Below are 17,833 nucleotides of genomic sequence, written 5' to 3' on the forward strand. Positions count from 1 at the left end.
CTGAATCATTTTGACTTTGGGGAAGAGCAGAAGTTGCATGGTGCCAGATCCGGTGAATAAGGTGGATGAGGATACACTGCAATGTTTTTATTTGACACAAATTGCCGTACCAGAAGTGATGTGTGGCACAGAGCATTGTCATGATGGAAGATGATTTACAGCACACTTTAAAACACACCTTCTCTCAACTGTAGTCAGACCCGACTGACTGCACCGAACAAGTTGAAACCTGTCACACACTGTTAATAAGGTTCAACGCTGTTTCCTGTATTGAAGATCCCTGCCTTTCCCTTGGATGGCACTCGGCAACAATATTCACTGTATTTTGTGATTATAATGGAAAGGCTCCATGTCACACATCGCTTCTAGTAGGGCAATTTCTGTCAAATAAAAACATTATGGTGTGTCCTCGTCCACCTTATTCACCGGATCTGGCACTGTGTGACTTCTAGCTCTTCCTCAAAGTCAAAATGACAATGAAAGGTAAATGTTTTAAATGAATTCAGGGCATCCAGGCAGCCACAACAGTGCAACTAAAGACACTCACTAAAGAGGACTTCCAGAGCTGCTTCAGAAAGTGGTTAAGAACGATGGGATAAGCGTGTTCGAAGCAGGGGGAGTATTTTTAGGGGCATTAATAGCAATGTGCCTTTTATTGCAATAAATTTTTTAAAATGTAAACATTCACCGTATTTTTTTTATCATACCTCATACTTTGGTTTACTTCCAAATTAAGGAAAAAGGCCTGTAATAAGGCCATGCATTTGGCAAGTCTCAGACATTCATTGAGAACAATGAATGAAAATCTTCCAGTGTTAAAAACATGGTTAAGGCCTCACTAAATCTGTTTTCACCCCATGGACTCAGAATTCTTAGAAAATTTTCTATCCTGACTATCAGTGCTGTGACTTTGGGTAATTCCTTCACTTCTAGGTCGAAGACACTTAAAAGCTAAGGAAAATGAATTAACTGAGTGATACCAACAGGTAGTATAGCTTCATTGGGAGAAGTTTCCCTCGAGCCTTAAACATCTTGTAAAAGACTACACTATAGGAGTATTTCATCAGAGGTGATACTCTTTAGGAGGACGATATCTATGTCTACCTACATAAAACAGAGTGACTACTCCATTCACAATATTGCTTTACAAATTTTCTTTAATCAGTTCCTCTAATGACATGAACACTTTATTTTTTTTACATATTTTTCAAAAATTGCATAGTTAAGATAGGACTGAATTGGAAAGCAGAGCTGCAACACAACTAGATAGTTAAGTAAGGCCTAAAATATGTTTTCTGTTTTGCAAGATGATACAGACTTCTACGTAGCTAGAGGGAGCAAAAAGTAAAGACTTAGGCAATGCTCCTGTGAAAAACAACCTCGTGTGGACAGTGTAGGGAATTTAAAAGACAGGACCACAAATCCTGGGAGCTGGCACAACACAGTAGGATCAGCAACCAGCACAGTTGACTTATATTGTTCACAATTATTTCTCTTGTTGTTTCTTACTACTGCCGTTTGTAAAGGACCACCTGCCTCAGGTGTGCTAAGGAAAATTAAAGGAGTGTATGCCTATACTTGGAGGCACAGTGAAGCTCTGAGGTACAGTGGTGGCTGTAAAAATGTAAGGGGTAAAGAGAAAATGTAGGGCTCTGTATTATCTAAGGTTTCATCCAACAGTGCTAAAAATTTAGTCATTCTGGGGTGATGCTAAAGAGCACTAAAGGAAGACCATGGAGCCACACTCGACAATAATTTATTTCAGTACCTAATACTGACACACAGCCCTTCCAGCAGAGAATAAGTTCAGGTGACAGAGCCTGTTTCTCTGGAGCAGACCTGGGCATCTCCTGTGAGAGGCAGGAGAAAGCAGTCTGTTTGTATCAGGACTCATTACAATGGGAAACTCAGAAATGAATGGTGGTGAGGATTAAAGATTTGGCTACCTTGAGAAGCCCACAATAGAAACCTACATTGGGTGCTACTCTCAGGAATATCGTTAGGGATAAACAATTCAGGGTTCCCTGACTAGGAGTCAGGTCATTTATTTGCACTATCTTGCAGAAATGCTCCTGTAGATCATAGTTCAAAGACCACTTACAAAAGAATGTCTACTGCAGAGCAGTACTGGGGTTACAAAGATGAATATGGTCTTTGTATTCACACATAGGATGGCATAAATGGTAATAATGCAAACATCTTACTGTGTAAAGAGAAGTTACACAATTTCAGTCCCAGCAAGAGTTCAATAAATGTTTAAAATTATTAATTGACAGAGCAGAACAGTTTAAGGAAAAGGTAGACTTGAATTGCATTCTAAGTAAATAACAGGTAATAGATGTATGCAAATCATATGTATAACTAAATACAATATAATTACATTTTTTAAAGATAAGTAACAAATAATTAATTTTAGCTAAGGGAATGCTAACAAAAGGAGAATACTACTTGGAGAAAAACAAAAGTGGAAAAGCCAAGTTGAAAAGCAAATTATACATGAGAAAGCATAATTACTAAGTAAAAATACCTAACCTCCCAGAAAAATACCCTCTAAAAACAAAACAAAACAAAAACCAGGCCACATGAAGTTTGGAGTTACTAGCAGAGTTCAAGAAGCCAACACACACACATATTCTCTCTCTCTCTCTCTCTGTCTCTCTCTCTCTCTCTCTCTCTCCAAATAATATAAGATTTTTTAAATGCATCCAAGTAGAAACCTAACTAGAGAATCAATAGTTCTAGTATTTGAGAATCTTTGTGTTCAAGGAATGCTTGGGAAGTTGCAGCAAAGTATAAAAGAGCACTGGGCAAGGAATTAGTCATTTGAGCTCTGGTTCTGAAATTATTAACTGTACAACTTTCAGTAAGTCAAGTACATTTGTACACCTTATTCCATTGTAAAATGAAGGGGCTCCACTAGACAGTGAGTAAATTTCCTCATCTGTAAAATGATAGTAACACCTGTAAAATGTGGAAATTATATATAATAAATATGTAATATATTAAAATATAATAAAATCACAATTCTCTTAAAAATTATTTTCACATTAAAATATGCAATGAAACAATGAGAAATATTTGTTGATCACTTCCATTAATTTGATATTTTAATGTGTAGGATGATATACTGAAAGGACAATTTCCTTTCATTTTACTATTTAAAAGGTATTTCTTTTAAAAACATGAAAAAGCACCTCATCAGCTGAAGTTATACCACTTAGCTGCTGGAAATAGGAAATACTCACATTTAACGTATTTGTTACCAGAACAACGCCTTATCTACTTTGGTATCAACAAGGGTGACCCTGTTTACCAAATTCTAAGTGCGAGAACAGGGCAGCACCTTGTGAAGGTGACACTGAGGAAACAAAACAAAACAGTATGCTAAACCTTAGTGTACTTTATAGATCTACGTGTCAATCTAAGGGATTCATAGACTATTCTGCTGTAAAGAAAAGTGTCATTTATTTAAAATTAAAAAAATAATACTTCAGAAGAAAAAAGTGGTTAGGTGCTTGACAGAGTCTCAAAGTGACTGGGTATCCCTCAATCAGCATAGGTCGCTACTCCCTTACTCACATCTAAAGTACCGTGTTTCCCCAAAAATAAGACCTAGCCGGACAATCAGCTCTAATGCCTCTTTTGGAGCAAAAATTAACATAAGACCCGGTATTATATTATATTACACTACACTACATTACATTACATTATATGACCGGGTCTTATAGTAAAATAAGACCAGGTCTTATATTAATTTTTGCTCCAAAAGATGCATTAGAGCTGATTGTCCGGCTAGGTGTTATTTTCGGGGAAACACAGTATCTGCCTGGTCCCTGAAGACATTCAGGTCTGTAAACTCTGGTAGTTTCCCATTTGCAATGATATATATTTTTTTCCTTTAGAAATTTAAACAGTAAAAGTGTTTTATAGCTATAGGTGTCAAGTTATAAAATCTAAACAAGTGAGCAAATCTTGTACTTGCTCTTGTACTTCCTGGAGCTTTTGTTCATCTATCACCACCAACACCAGGATTTTCACATTCTTACTGTCTTTGTTGTTGATTTTTTTTTTTAAAGCCACGAATTTCTGTAGTCTCTAATCATCCACTCCTCATCTGAAAGCCGGGATAACAACAGAACGTATCTCATAGTAGTGAGGATAAATGTAAAACCCTTAGTTATTGTATCTGTAAGTAAACTTATGAAACATGGTATTTAGAGGTTGGTATTATTGAAGCAGGGCCAAGCCAGGCCTCCTGTACTCAGAAAGCCTCCGGGATGCCCTGCCCCCATCCGGGCTGGCTTCACTTTTTCCTTAGCCCACAGTTAAACAGTAAATCACACCCACTGTGGCTGCGCTTAGACTGCCTCCTGGAGGCCCTGCCCTGTTCCTGTTCCAGATCCTTGTATTAGAAGATCGCCTTGTAGATGCTTGCTAATTACAAACTCTACCCTTAGCTTTTTTCCCAGGTTACTGCCCCACCGTTCCCGGCTCACTGGAGCCACAAGAGATACGATGACAGAGGGGACAGAGCGGGACATCATGAAAGGAGAACAGACCTCCAGATCGGCCTGCAGCCTCTGGGAGAGCGCCCTGATTTTCCCTTAAATACCCTCAGCAGGTCTGAGAACGTTAAGGCCGTTTTTGGAGGTGTTAGCCCGGCTGCCTTCTCAGACCACCGGTGCTCTGATAATAAAGTTATTCTGTGACCCAACTCCTGAGTCCCATCCGCTGAGCGGAGCAGGCAGCACCAGCCCCGCACTGGTTTGGCCTCCGGTTACAATATAAACTAAGTTAAGGAAGATTTTAGCAATAAACGAACAGCATCAACAACAAGGATTAAGCTGTATTAGCTGCAAAGTATTTTCATATCTCAATTTAACTTCAGAGGGCCCCATGCGGTAGGAAGCCTGCCTTTCAGACAAGAAACTCCAAGTTCCTCCAGACCGGTGCGGAGGGTAGCAGTGAGCTCGGGGCTCAAGGACCAATGAAAGGTCTGGGGCACGCGTTTCAGGAGCTTGGCTTCGCATCCACATCGAGGTGAGGCGTGGGCGAGTAGCAGACAAGGCCCAGGGGCACAACAGACAGACTGAGATCAGAGATTGTGAGGGCGGCCAGCGAGGCCACCCAGATGGGACAGGATAGGGTGAGCGCCCAGGGGTAACGACCGTGCTGACCGCCTGAGGATGACGGGCCGGCGTGGGTAACCTGGCCAGGGGTGACCGCCCAGGGGAGCCGGGCCGGGGATGACCGCGGTGCAGACTCCCGGGGGTGACAGCGCGCTCCGTGGCCCCTCCCGGGTCCGGAACACCTGCGCCCGGGGGAGAGCCTTACGATCGATGCAGGAGACCAAGTTCCGGTGGCCGCTGTCGGAAGCCCGGAGACCACGGCGCGTGCAGCAGAGCTGCGCTCCGAGACGCTGGCAGCCTCTCCGCAACATAGCGGCCGCTCCTGCCACAGCCAGCGCCTGGAAGTACTTGACCTCGGCCGTCCTTCCTCTGTCCGGGCCTCGAGACCGGAGACCCCATCCCGCAACCCGCCCCACACAGCATTCTGGGAGCTGTAGTGCAGAGCCCCACGATCCGGATTCAAGCGGGTTTGCGCCAGGAGCAGGGACTACAACTCCCAGAGATCTCCGGAGTCTGGGGGCAGGAGGGACACGCCTTGAACGCGCCGTCGGAGGCTGTGCCTCGCCTTCTGGTGCTGGGAAAGCGTGGTGTCCGCAGAATGGTTGGGACTGGTTCAATGAGAGAAGGCTCAACGACACAACCGAGCAGAATTTAGGAGTAGGGTATGCGAGATGGAAATGGGGGCGTAGAAAACTGGGGGACGTATTTGAAGGGCTCAAACCCAGTTGTGTGTGTTCTTCGGAAAAGACCCTTGGGTGCTGAAACCCTCTAAGTTTTCTCTCATTGTCTCCATCTACGCAGGTTACTGGGGCAGATACAGAGTTGCCTCTAGAATCTCTGGGTAGATTCCAGAATCTTCTGCTCTTCAGTCCGGTGCAGGGAAACCATGCCGAGACCCAGGAAGAGGCTGGCTGGGGCTGCTAAGCCAGGTGAGCTGCACCTAAGCTGCAAAAAGGCCACCCCGTAAAAACGTTTCTCTAGGTCTGTTTAATACTGTTCACTTTTGACTCCCAGCTTGTGGGGAGAATCTTATGTGGATTATTTTTCGTTTGTTACTCCTAATCGCCCTCCATCTACTTTGCTCTTTCCACCAAGCTTGTACCCAGAGTCCCTTCTGCTTGTTTGGTTGTTCAAACAATAGCCGTTTGGTAAGCACAGACATCTGCAATACAGGGTGGCATGCACTACTAAGGTCATTAATGTACACTACAGTTCCTACCCTCGAAAAATGCACAGACATGAGTGAAAGGGTCCAGGAAACTGGATTGCTAGGTGTGTGGGAATAGGGATCACTTGAGAAGGAAGTGGAATTCAAGTCTAGCCTTGAAGAATGGGAAGGTTTTTCCACAGGCAAAGATAACAGGGCATCATTTTTATATTCACAAGGATAAAATGGCATCTAAGTGGGTGAAGAGCAGGACAAAGCAATTAAAGGTAGAGGGAGTACCTCTGTGGGGAATGGCAAGGGTTCCAAATTGACTACAATACAGTGTTTACAATGTGCCTATTGACTGTAAAGGGACCACTAGTCACTAGGCTAGGAAGGGTCAGAGTATTAGACATCCATAAATGATACTTAATGACTGATGTAGGAGCTTTGACTTAATTCAGAGGTTGTGTGGTAGTCACTGAATGTGGATTCAGATAGACCAGTGACAGGTCCTAATTCTGGATGTGTAACCAGGGAAACATTTTCCAGATGAATAGAACATCTCATAGATTGTATAGATTAACCGAGTTACAGTTAGGGTAACAGAGATTAGGGTTTGTCATATAGTAAGAATTTAACAACTCTTAGCTGTTGAGTGCTACTATGTTCTAGGCACATTTTCTCTTATTATCTTAAGATAAAATCTAATCTTTACCATATCTACGAAGTCCTGAATGAGCTGTTTTGTCCAACTTCTCTTGGCACTGCCAAAGAGCAAAGAGCAGAGAGGAGACGGGCCACAAAAGCACAGTGAGCAAGAAAAGAAGTATGAGGTGATGATGGTAATAACAGCAAGTATTTATTGAGTATTTATTATTATGCCAGGCATTGTCTAAGCCCATTGTTTCTATTGTCTTATTTAATCTTCAAAACAAATCCATGGGGTAGGGCTTCACTTTCCTCATTGGAGAGAATAGCCTCAGCAAAGGCACAAAAGAGAGTGAGGGAAAGAAAAACATTTACTGACTAAATATAGGCCAGGTTGTTAGGACCTTTAACCTTTTATTTATTTATTTATTTATTTATTTATTTATTTATTTTTTTAAATTAAATTTATTGCGGTGACAATTGTTAGTAAAATTACATAGATTTCAGGTGTACAATTCTGTATTACATCATCTATAAATCCCATTGTATGTTCATCACCCAGAGTCAGTTCTTCCATCACAATATATTCGATCCCCCTTACCCTCACCTCCCCCCCCACCCCCCTTACCCTCTGGCAACCACTAAACTATTGTCCGTGTCTATGAGTTTCTGTTTCTCATTTGTTTGTCTTGTTCTTTTGTTGTTTTTGGTTTATATACCACATATCAGTGAAATCACATGGTTCTCTGCTTTTTCTGTCTGACTTGTTTCGCTCAGCATTACTCTCTCAAGATCCATCCATGTTGTCACAAATGTTCCTATATCATCTTTTCTCACTGCCGAATAGTATTCCATTGTGTATATGTACCACAACTTCTTTATCCATTCATCTATCGAAGGACATTTTGGTTGTTTCCATGTCTTGGCCACCGTAAACAAAGCTGCAATGAACATTGGAGCACACGTGTCTTTATCTCTAAATGTTTTCAGATTTTTTGGGTAGATACCCAGGAGAGGGATTGCTGGGTCATACGGCAATTCTATTCGTAATTCTTTGAGGAACCTCCACACTGCCTTCCATAACGGCTGCACTAGTCTGCATTCCCACCAACAGTGTATGAGTGTTCCTTTTTCTCCACAACCTCTCCAACATTTGTTACTATTTGTCTTGTTGATGATAGCCATTCTGACTGGGGTGAGGTGATATCTCATTCTGGTTTTGATTTGCATTTCTCTGATGATTAGTGATGTTGAGCATTTTTTCATATGTTTATTTGCCATTTGTATGTCCTCTTTGGAGAAATGTCTCTTCAAGTCCTCTGCCCATTTTTCAATTGGGTTGTTTGTTTTTTTTGTTGTTGAGTTGCACGAGTTCCTTGTATATTCTGGATACTAGCCCCTTATCGGAGGCACTGTTAGCAAAAATCTTCTCCCATTCAGTTGGTGGCCTCTTTATTTTGTCAATGGTTTCTTTTGCTGTGCAGAAGCTTTTAAGTTTCATATAGTCCCATTCGTTTATTTTAGCTTTTACTTCCATTGCCTTTGGAGTCAAGTTCATAAAATGCTCTTTGAACCCAAGGTCCATAAGTTTAGTACCTATGTTTTCTTCTATGCAGTTTATTGTGTCAGGTCTTATGCTTAAGTCTTTGATCCATTTTGAATTAACTTTGGTACATGGTGACAAATAGCAGTCCAGTTTCATTCTTTTGCACGTGGCTATCCAATTCTCCCAGCACCATTTATTGAAGAGGCTGTCTTTGCTCCATTGTATGTTTTTAGCTTCTTTGTCAAAAATTATCTGTCCATATTTATGTGGTTTTATTTCTGGGTTCTCAATTCTATTCCATTGGTCTATGTGTCTGTTTTTCTGCCAATACCATGCTGTTTTGATTATTGTGGCCCTGTAGTACAGGCCAAAGTCAGGAAGTGTGATACCTCCATTATAGTTCTTTTTTCTTAAGATTGCTTTGGCTATTCGGGGTCTTTTGTGGTTCCAAACAAATCTGATGATTTTTTGTTCTATTTCTTTAAAATATGCCATTGGGATTTTGATGGGGATTGCATTGAATCTGTATATTGCTTTGGGTAATATGGCCATTTTAACTATGTTGATTCTTCCAATCCATGAGCACGGAATGTCTTTCCATTTCTTTGTGTCTTCTTCAATTTCTTTCAAAAATGTCTTATAGTTTTCAGCATATAGGTCTTTCACATCCTTGGTTAAGTTTATTCCTAGGTATTTTATTCTTTTTGCTGCAATTGCAAAAGGAATTGTTTTTTGTATTTCTTTTTCTGAGATTTCATTGTTAGTATATAGGAAGGCAATGGACTTTTGTGCGTTGATTTTGTAGCCGGCAACTTTACTGTATTCGTTGATTGTTTCTAATAGCTTTTTGGTGGAGTCTTTAGGGTTTTCTATATATAGCATCATGTCATCTGCAAAGAGTGATAATTTAACTTCTTCATTCCCAATTTGGATGCCTTTTATTTCTTTCTCTTGCCTGATTGCTCTGGCAAGGACTTCCAACACTATGTTGAAAAGCAGAGGTGATAGGGGACATCCCTGTCGTGTTCCTGAACGTAGAGCAAAGGGCTTCAGCTTTTCTCCATTAATTATGAGATTAGCAGAGGGCTTGTCATATATGGCCTTTATTATGTTAAGGTATTTTCCTTCTATACCCATTTTATTAAGAGTTTTAATCATAAATGGATGTTGTATCTTGTCAAATGCTTTTTCTGCATCAATTGATATAATCATATGATTTTTGTCCTTTATTTTGTTTATGTGATGTATCACATTGATGGATTTGTGGATGTTGAACCATCCTTGTGCCCCGGGGATGAACCCCACTTGGTCGTGATGAATAATCTTTTTAATGCATTGTTGTATTCGATTTGCTAGAATTTTATTTAGGATTTTTGCATCGGTATTCATTAAAGATATTGGTCTGTAGTTTTCTTTTTTTGTTCTGTCCTTACCAGGTTTTGGTATCAGGGTAATGTTGGCCTCATAAAATGAGTTAGGGAGTACTGTCTCTTCTTCAATTTTTTGGAAGAGTTTGTGCAGAATTGGTATTAGATCCTCTTTGAAGGTTTGGTAGAATTCACTAGTGAAGCCATCTGGTCCCGGACTTTTGCTTCTGGGAAGGTTTTGGATGACTGATTCAATTTCGTTACTGGTGATCGGTCTGTTTAGATTTTCCAGTTCTTCATGGTTCAGCCTAGGAAGGCTATATGTTTCTAAGAACTTGTCCATTTCTTCTAGGTTGTTGAATTTGGTGGCATATAGTCCTTCATAGTATTCTTGGATGATCCTTTGTATTTCTGTGGTGTCCGTGATAACTTCCCCTTTTACGTTTCTGATTTTGTTAATCAGTGTCTTCTCTCTTTTTATCTTAGTAAGTCTAGCCAAGGGTTTGTCAATTTTGTTAATCTTTTCAAAGAACCAGCTCTTTGTCACATTAATTTTTTCTATTGTCTTTTTGTTCTCTATTTCATTTATTTCTGCTTTAATTTTTATTATTTCCTTTCTTCTGCTGACCTTGGGTTTTACTTGTTCTTCTTTTTCTAGTTCTTTAAGGTGTAACATGAGGTTATTTATTTGGGAGTTTTCTTGTTTCTTGAGATAGGCCTGTAATGAGATAAATTTCCCTCTTAAAACTGCTTTCGCTGCATCCCAGAAATTTTGGTAGGATGTATTTTCATTGTCATTTGTTTCTATGTATCTTTTGATCTCTCCTCTAATTTCTTCTTTGACCCAGTCCTTCTTTAAAAGTATGTTGTTTAATCTCCATGTATTTGTGTTTTTTCCCGCTTTCTTTTTACAGTTGATATCCAATTTCAAAGCCTTGTGATCAGAGAATATGCATGGTATGATTTCAATCTTCTTAAATTTGTTGAGACTGATTTTATGTCCCAATATATGGTCTATCCTTGAGAATGTTCCGTGTACACCAGAAAAGAATGTATAGTCTGATGTTTTAGGATGAAGTGCTCTATAAATGTCAATTATGTCCATTTCATCTAATGTGTCATTTAGGGCTACTATTTCGTTATTTATTTTCTGTTTGGATGATCTATCCATAGCTGTCAATGATGTATTTAAGTCCCCTAGTATAATTGTGTTTTGGTCAATTTCTCCCTTTAGTTCTGTTAGTAGTTGCTTGGTGTATTTCGGTGCTCCCTGATTGGGGGCATAAATATTGATGACTGTTATGTCTTCTTGTTGTACAGTCCCCTTCACCATTATGAAATGTCCATCTTTATCTCTTATCTTTTTCACCTTGAAGTCTGTTTCATCTGATATCATTATGGCTACACCTGATTTTCTCTGGGCACCATTTGCTTGGAGTGTCAATTTCCACCCTTTCACTTTGAGTCTATGCTTGTCCTTGTAGCTGAGATGTGTCTCTTGGAGACAGCATATGGTTGGGTTTAGTTTTTTGATCCAATCTGCTACTCTGTGCCTTTTTATTGGTGAGTTCAGTCCATTTACATTTAGGGAGATTATTGATATGTGAGGATTTCCTGTCATTCTATCTTTAGTTTTCTGGTAAGGCTGTGTCTCCATTGTTTCTTTGCCTTTTTGTTGTTGTCTATTATTTCTGTGTGGTGGTATTCTACGATGTTTCCCTCTGTTTCTTCTTTTATTTCAGTATATATTTCAATTCTGGATTTATTTTGAGTGGTTACCCTTAAGTTTATGTAAAAGAAAGTTTGATATTTAGAGTATTCCATTTTCTTCAGCACGCTTACTTTCTCCATTCCCATATTCTGGTTCAGGCCTTTACTCTCCCCCTTTTTGAGTTTTGGTTGCCACAAATTGTCCCTGTTGATGGTGGTCGAATATCCTCCTTTAGTATTTCTTGTAGTGCAGGTCGTGTATTAGAAAATTCCCTCAGCTTCTGTATGTCTGGAAAGGTCTTTATTCCTCCTTCATATCTAAAGGATATCTTTGCTGGATATATTATTCTTGGCTCATGATTTCTCTCTTTCAATAGTTTGAATATTTGGTTCCACTCCCTCCTGGCTTGTAGAGTTTCTGCTGAAAAATCTGATGATAATCTAATGGGCTTTCCTTTGTATGTTATCGTCTTCTTTTCCCTGGCTGCCTTGAGGATTCTTTCTTTGTCGTTGATTTTAGACAGCTTCAATACAATGTGCCTTGGAGAAGGCCTGTTGGGATTGAGGTAACTAGGTGTTCTATTTGCTTCTTGGATTCGAGGGTCCAGTTCTGCCCACAAATTTGGGAAGTTCTCATCGACAATTTGTTTGAATATATTCTCTGTTCCCTTCTGTCTTTCTTCTCCTTCTGGTATGCCCATTATTCTTATATTGCTCTTTCTGATGGAGTCAGAAAGTTCTTGTAGAGTTCTTTCATTTCTTTTAAGTCTCAAGTCTCTTTCTTCTTCTCTCTGTGTCATTTCCAGGTTTCTATGTTCGATGTCACTGACTCTCTCCCTCATCTGGTCAACTCTACTACCTAAGCTGGTTATTTCATTCTTAATTTCTTCTATTGAGTTCTTAATCTCCAGAAATTCTATTTGGTTCTTTTTTAAGATTTCAATCTCTTTCGTAAAATGCTCATGCTGTTCTTTGATTGAGTTTCTGAGTTCCTTTAACTGCCTATCTGTGTTTTCTTGTATCTCGTTGAGTTTTTTCAGAACTGCAATCTTGAATTCTCTGTCATTTAAGTCACATATTTCTGTATCTTTAAGTGCCTTCTCTGGAGATTTTTCACTTTCTTTCTGAGCTATCTTGTTGCCTTGGTTATTCATGGTGATTACTGGTTTACTATTTCTCTTCCTAGACATCTACAGGAGTGACTTCTGCAATAGGTTGATAGAAAGCGGTCTTTCGTTTGCCAGTACTTGTTTGTAGAATGTTTTTTTATTTCTCCAACTGCAACTTATTTTTCTTCTCCCATACGGTAGTGCTATGTTTTCTCTGCACTATTCCAACTTCTCACACAATGGGGGGATTCCCTGGGAGACGGGCTTCTCCTCTATTAATAGTTCGTCTAGGTCACAGGGCGCAGTGTCCCGGTGGGTATGCGGAGAGCTTTTGATGTTCGAAAGCTCTTCCAGCTGCTGATTCAGAGCCCGTATATTTCAGCAGTTCTGTTTACTCCTGCAGGGATCCGCCCAGATAGGTGGGGTCAGGGGCGGGGTGAGTTGTGAGAGGTGGCCCAGAGTAATGGCGGCGACCACCACCACAGCCGATCCTGCTTCCACAGCTCTCTCCCCTTTGCCGGAACTAGTTGGGCTGTGAATTTGTGTCTGCGGTACACAGTTCTCAAAATAGCAAATTTTCTGTTGTTTTGATCTGACACTGCTACTGTTTCACTTCTAGCACCGGGCAGGTGGGGGCGGGGCGAGCTCTGGGAGGGGAGGGAGGGGGCGGCTAGTCTCAGTGCCTAAGGCTCCGGTCTCTGCTCGGCAGTGTGGGCTTAAACCACCGTTTTCAGCCTTTTTCCCTCAGTCTTTTCTCCGAGGTCTCTGCCGTGAGCGTTGGGTTCAGCCGTGTTATATGCTGTCCCCTCAGCCCTGTGGAGCCCTGGCGGAGCCCAAGCAGTTCAAGTTCTTCCCTCTCCCGCAGCTGCGGTAGTTCCGGGGAGCAGCGAGCTCGGCGCACTGAGCTAGGTCTGCGTCCTCCTCCCGCGCGGCTCCATCTCCGCGCACTTCTCCCTTTCCTCCTCCCTCCACTCGCGCGAATCTCCCACCTGTAGGTGATTTCAGTCAGTAGTGGGCCTCTTCGTGTTGCCTGTGTGCTGTGCAGGGAGTCCTTTGTGGAGTTTTTGTTGTTTGATTCGTTGTAAATTCCAGGGGAGCTTTACAGAGGCTCACCTCACGCCGCCATTTTTCCGGAAGTCCCAGGACCTTTAATCTTAAACCACAATCATGCAAATTATTCTTATTCCACTGACTGGATAATCCAGAAGATACTCCTGTAAGGTAGGCTTTCTTGTCCCATTTTTATAGGTTAAGAAACTAAAGTTCAGCAATTTAGTTGCTACTGCTAGTAACTGACAGATCAGGAATTTAATCTAGGAGGTCTGACTCCAAAGCATATGCTCTTTCCACAATGGAACGCTACCTCTCAGCAAGCATGATAGCTCTCTTCTTTTTGTGTCTATTGCAGACAAGAAGGGGCCAGCAGGAAAACGTACCAAGACTAAGAATCCAGGTGAGGCATCAACTAAAGTGAAGAACTCCAGCCCTCAGACTTCAACCTCTAAAAATTGTGGGAAGAATCTAAGCAAATACTGGCTGATGAAGTCAGAGCCAGAAAGTCGACTAGAGAAAGGTGTAGATGTCAAGGTAAGATCAGGTACCTGTTTCCAAGCTTTTTTTTTTTTTTTTTTCAATAAGAAATGAATATGGAACACCATAGGGTTCCATCACCACCTTCTTATCTTCGAAGGGTAGGGAAAAGGTAATAAGGAATAAAATCAGGATTTATTACTGGCAACTGTATTTTTTGTGAATCCTCTAAGATAGGTGGCAAACCTTTTCTGTAAAGGGCCAGATAGGAAATATTTTAGGCTCTTGGGTCTTATAGTTGCTGTTGCAACTCTGCTGCTGTCACAAGAAAGTGGCCACAGACAAGTAAACAAATGGTATAGTTGTGTTCCACTAAAACTACAGAGGAGGCCAAAAACACACCTACACCTTTTTTTTTTTCTTTAAGGAGGGCGCAGCTCACAGTGGCCCATGCAGGGATCAAACCGGCAACCTTGGTGTTATTAGCACCACTCTAACCAACTGAGCTAACCGGTCACCCATAGACATTTTAAGAAAAGAAAAACCTGTATTAAATTTGCAATAATATATACTGGTAACAAAAGATGAATGCAAGTCATGTGTATACATTTTTTTGGCACCCCTGGTATTTACAAAATCAGGCATGGGGCTAGATTTGGCCTAACAGCTGTAGTTTACCAACCCCTAATCTAGACAACATTTCAATCTTAGGATGCCCTTCTCTTGCCTTTGCCATGTTCCTAGGTATTTCCCTGATTCAGGGAATTAATGTAAACCAATTTTAATAATAGCCCAGAGAAAATATAATTAGAAACATTATAGAGCAGATAATATTTAATAAGTGAAATACAAATAACTAGACTACGTTATCCTCTGGACTGTCTATTCAACTAATCCTCTTAATTAGCAAGCATAAGGTAACCCAAGGCTCATCGTGTTTCCCCGAAAATAAGACCAGGTTTTACATTAAGTTGTGCTCCATAAGACACATGAGGGCTTATGTTCGGGGGATGTCATCCTGAAAAACCATGCTAGGGCTTCTTTTCGGAGGAAACACGGTACTTACATTTGCCCAACATAAGTGCCTCTGTGGAGCTGCTTCCCATTAAACAGCTACACTCTCACTATAGCCAGCAGCACCCTCAATGTACTGGAAGGAGTGGTCTGCTTCCATATATTCTTACCAGTTGGCCCAGGATTGTTTAATGAATGGCTTGATTTCCTGTCGCCTAGTTCAGCATCGAGGACCTCAAAGCGCAGCCCAAGCAGATAACAGGTTGGGACGGCGTTCGCAACTATCAGGTAAGAGGGTATGGGCAGGACCTTGAGACCCAGAGTGGGATAAATGCCTGCATCTGTGCGACTTATTCAGTGGCAAAACCTCTCGGCCGAGGTTGCTTTTTCCGAGAACTGAAAGCTAAAAATGTACTCAAAAATACCTTAATTTCTCTGACTGCATGCAATTTGCAAATGACATGTATTCTAGCCAATGTCCTGATACAAATTTGAGTGTCTTGGCAAAGCCAAGAATTGAATTGAATTGGGGGAAATTGGAATAAAGAAAAACTCATCTAATAAAAGCAGACTTGATTTTTACTAATAGCTAGTGTTTTCCAGCTGGTGGGAAGGATAGTTCTTATTTCTTCTGCCCTGGGACAGGCCCGGAACTTCCTTAGAGCCATGAAGTTGGAGGAAAAAGCCTTCTTCTACCATAGCAACTGCAAAGAGCCAGGCATCGCAGGGCTTGTGAAGGTTAGTTGGTCTGAATCCCTCTCCCCTGAGGAAGACTTACTCAAGTAGACACAGGGATGCAGCTTAAATAAGTAGTAAAAAAGAAGTACCTTCTTCCCTATCCCTACTCTCACTAGCATATGGAAAACCTGCCCCAGCCCCTTCCTGTGTGGTGAGGACTATAACAAGGCTTCATTTCAGGCCCCATTGGCACGGACTTCTCTCCATTTCTACACTTTGCTCTGTCACTTAAATACAGCCTGATGGTATAGCTCTTCTATGCCAGGAGTTATCAGGATAAAATTATTGACTGCAGGTGGAAAGACAGTGGCACCAGTAACCTTTAATATTTGGTTTTAGAACATACTTTTAAGATTTTTGTCAAAACAGGGTTAGTTTCCTGTTTTCCTTAGTGTGTGTATTATTTCCAGATATGTGAGCCTCATTGGCTCTGCAGCAGGTCAGATGCGGTAAGAAAGTTGTTGGAGCTAACTAGCCAGGCAAATGACTGGAGACTTGGTTTGGTTTCAGATTGTGAAGGAGGCTTACCCAGACCACACACAGTTTGAAAAAAGCAGTCCTTATTACGACCCATCCAGCAAAGAAGACAACCCTAAATGGTCCATGGTAAAGACTACTGTTTTTCCTATTTCCTGAGGGAAAGGATGGACAAAGAGAGGAAGGAAGGTCTGGGGTGTCTTTAGGTCAAGGTACAGAGCCCAGCTCTTAACTCATATGAGGTTACCCTGACTTTGGAGATAGAACAGGACACTGGCAACCCTGCTCATAGCAACCTCCTGCCCGCAGCTAAAACACAATGGGCTGGATATGTCTTCCTGTCTCATACACTATCATCATGTAGGTGGATGTACAGTTTGTTCGAATGATGAAGCGTTTCATTCCCCTGGCTGAGCTCAAAACCCATCACCAAGCTCACAAAGCCACTGGTGGCCCTTTAAAAAATATGGCGCTCTTCACTCACCAGAGACTCTCAGTTCAGCCCCTGACCCAAGGTAAGAGTGGGCCCTATACCTGTTACCCACACACCAGAATGACGGTATGAATTCACATTTACTGATTAAACTTGGGCACTGCATTTAACCTCTCTGAGTCGGTCTGCTCACCTGTAACATCCTTATGGGAGGAAATATGTCCTGAGTTACTCTTTATTCTATACCCAGTACTCAACAAGTATGGCACAGAGTCAGACACTCCATAAAGTTTTTGAATGAAAGACTGCCTGCCTCAGTAACATGAGCAATGCCTAGCATCACTTCCCTGTTCGAGAGGAAACACGAGACTTAATTCTTCCTTTCTTTTTCCCTTTTTGGAAGAGGAGTTTGATTTTGTGTTGAGCCTGGAGGAAAAGGAACCGAGTTAACTGAGACACTAGCTGGAAGACATCACTCCAAAGACGTGAAGCTTCTAGTAAGACACACGGGAGGTGTGAGGAGCCTTGCTTGCTATAATCATGGGGCTTGTGTACACAGGGGGTTTTGTGTACTTTCCTCAATAAAAGTGTTGTCAAGAAAAGTGTGAAGCTTTTCTTTTACAACAGCATTGGGTATAGGAGACTACCCACTACAGGTCTTTTACCTCCAGGCTGGCTCCTTTTGCCCCTTGGCAAGCTGCGGGGCGACCTCTACTATCTTCCTTTACTATAGCACATATCAGGTGTAGGGCTCAGCCTGTTAACACCTACTGAAGACTTTTTCTACATGTCTTCCTTACCTGCCTCTGGAGTCATGTGGGTCACACAGGCGTTTAAACCATCAGCAGTTTCAGGACAAGTTACTAGATAGAGGTAAAGCTGGAATCCTTTCTCAGCCATGTGCTCGTGTAAAACAGGTGTTTGATAAAGCGCCGGTCACTGTTCACCAGGGGCCACAGAGGGCAGACGTGCTGGTTCACGC

The 17,833-nt window shown here is 41.5% G+C and overlaps 2 protein-coding genes and 1 long non-coding RNA gene across 6 annotated transcripts in view; 1 reads left to right on the plus strand and 2 right to left on the minus strand.

Annotated features, from left to right (window-relative positions):
• Positions 1-17,832, minus strand: part of ACAD8 (acyl-CoA dehydrogenase family member 8) — a 31,821-nt gene extending 13,989 nt beyond the window's left edge. The window contains exon 1 of one of the 2 annotated variants that reach the window (XM_019718833.3): positions 5,335-5,549. In XM_019718833.3, the coding sequence (XP_019574392.3) occupies positions 5,335-5,440 (106 nt within the window). In that variant the 5' untranslated portion in view covers positions 5,441-5,549. Of the gene's footprint in view, positions 1-5,334; positions 5,550-17,651 lie in introns of those variants that run through there. The other variant, XM_074321294.2, reaches the window with a different exon arrangement.
• THYN1 (thymocyte nuclear protein 1) lies at positions 5,653-17,453 on the plus strand. 3 transcript variants are annotated; one of them, XM_019718837.3, is made up of 8 exons: positions 5,653-5,791; positions 5,931-6,058; positions 14,068-14,246; positions 15,423-15,491; positions 15,807-15,941; positions 16,452-16,547; positions 16,783-16,933; positions 17,255-17,453. In XM_019718837.3, exons 2-8 carry the CDS (start codon positions 6,016-6,018, stop codon positions 17,299-17,301), a joined length of 720 nt encoding a protein of 239 aa, XP_019574396.1. In that variant the 5' UTR covers positions 5,653-5,791; positions 5,931-6,015; the 3' UTR covers positions 17,302-17,453. The 3 variants fall into 3 exon arrangements, with proteins under 3 accessions (XP_019574396.1, XP_019574398.1, XP_019574401.1); XM_019718839.3 differs by having other exon boundaries at positions 15,849-15,941; XM_019718842.3 differs by lacking the exon at positions 16,783-16,933 and having other exon boundaries at positions 17,257-17,453.
• LOC141569159 (uncharacterized) lies at positions 7,117-13,942 on the minus strand. The gene is made up of 2 exons (XR_012492587.2): positions 13,806-13,942; positions 7,117-7,331 (listed from the first exon to the last, which is right to left on the minus strand). It is a non-coding gene; the product is annotated as an uncharacterized LOC141569159 (long non-coding RNA).
• Position 17,833: the final 1 nt, after the last annotated feature.

The sequence above is a fragment of the Rhinolophus sinicus genome, chromosome 9 (genome assembly GCF_057876585.1).
Source record: "Rhinolophus sinicus isolate RSI-liver-muscle chromosome 9, RSI-T2T, whole genome shotgun sequence".
In the NCBI taxonomy this organism is placed as follows: domain Eukaryota; kingdom Metazoa; phylum Chordata; class Mammalia; order Chiroptera; family Rhinolophidae; genus Rhinolophus; species Rhinolophus sinicus.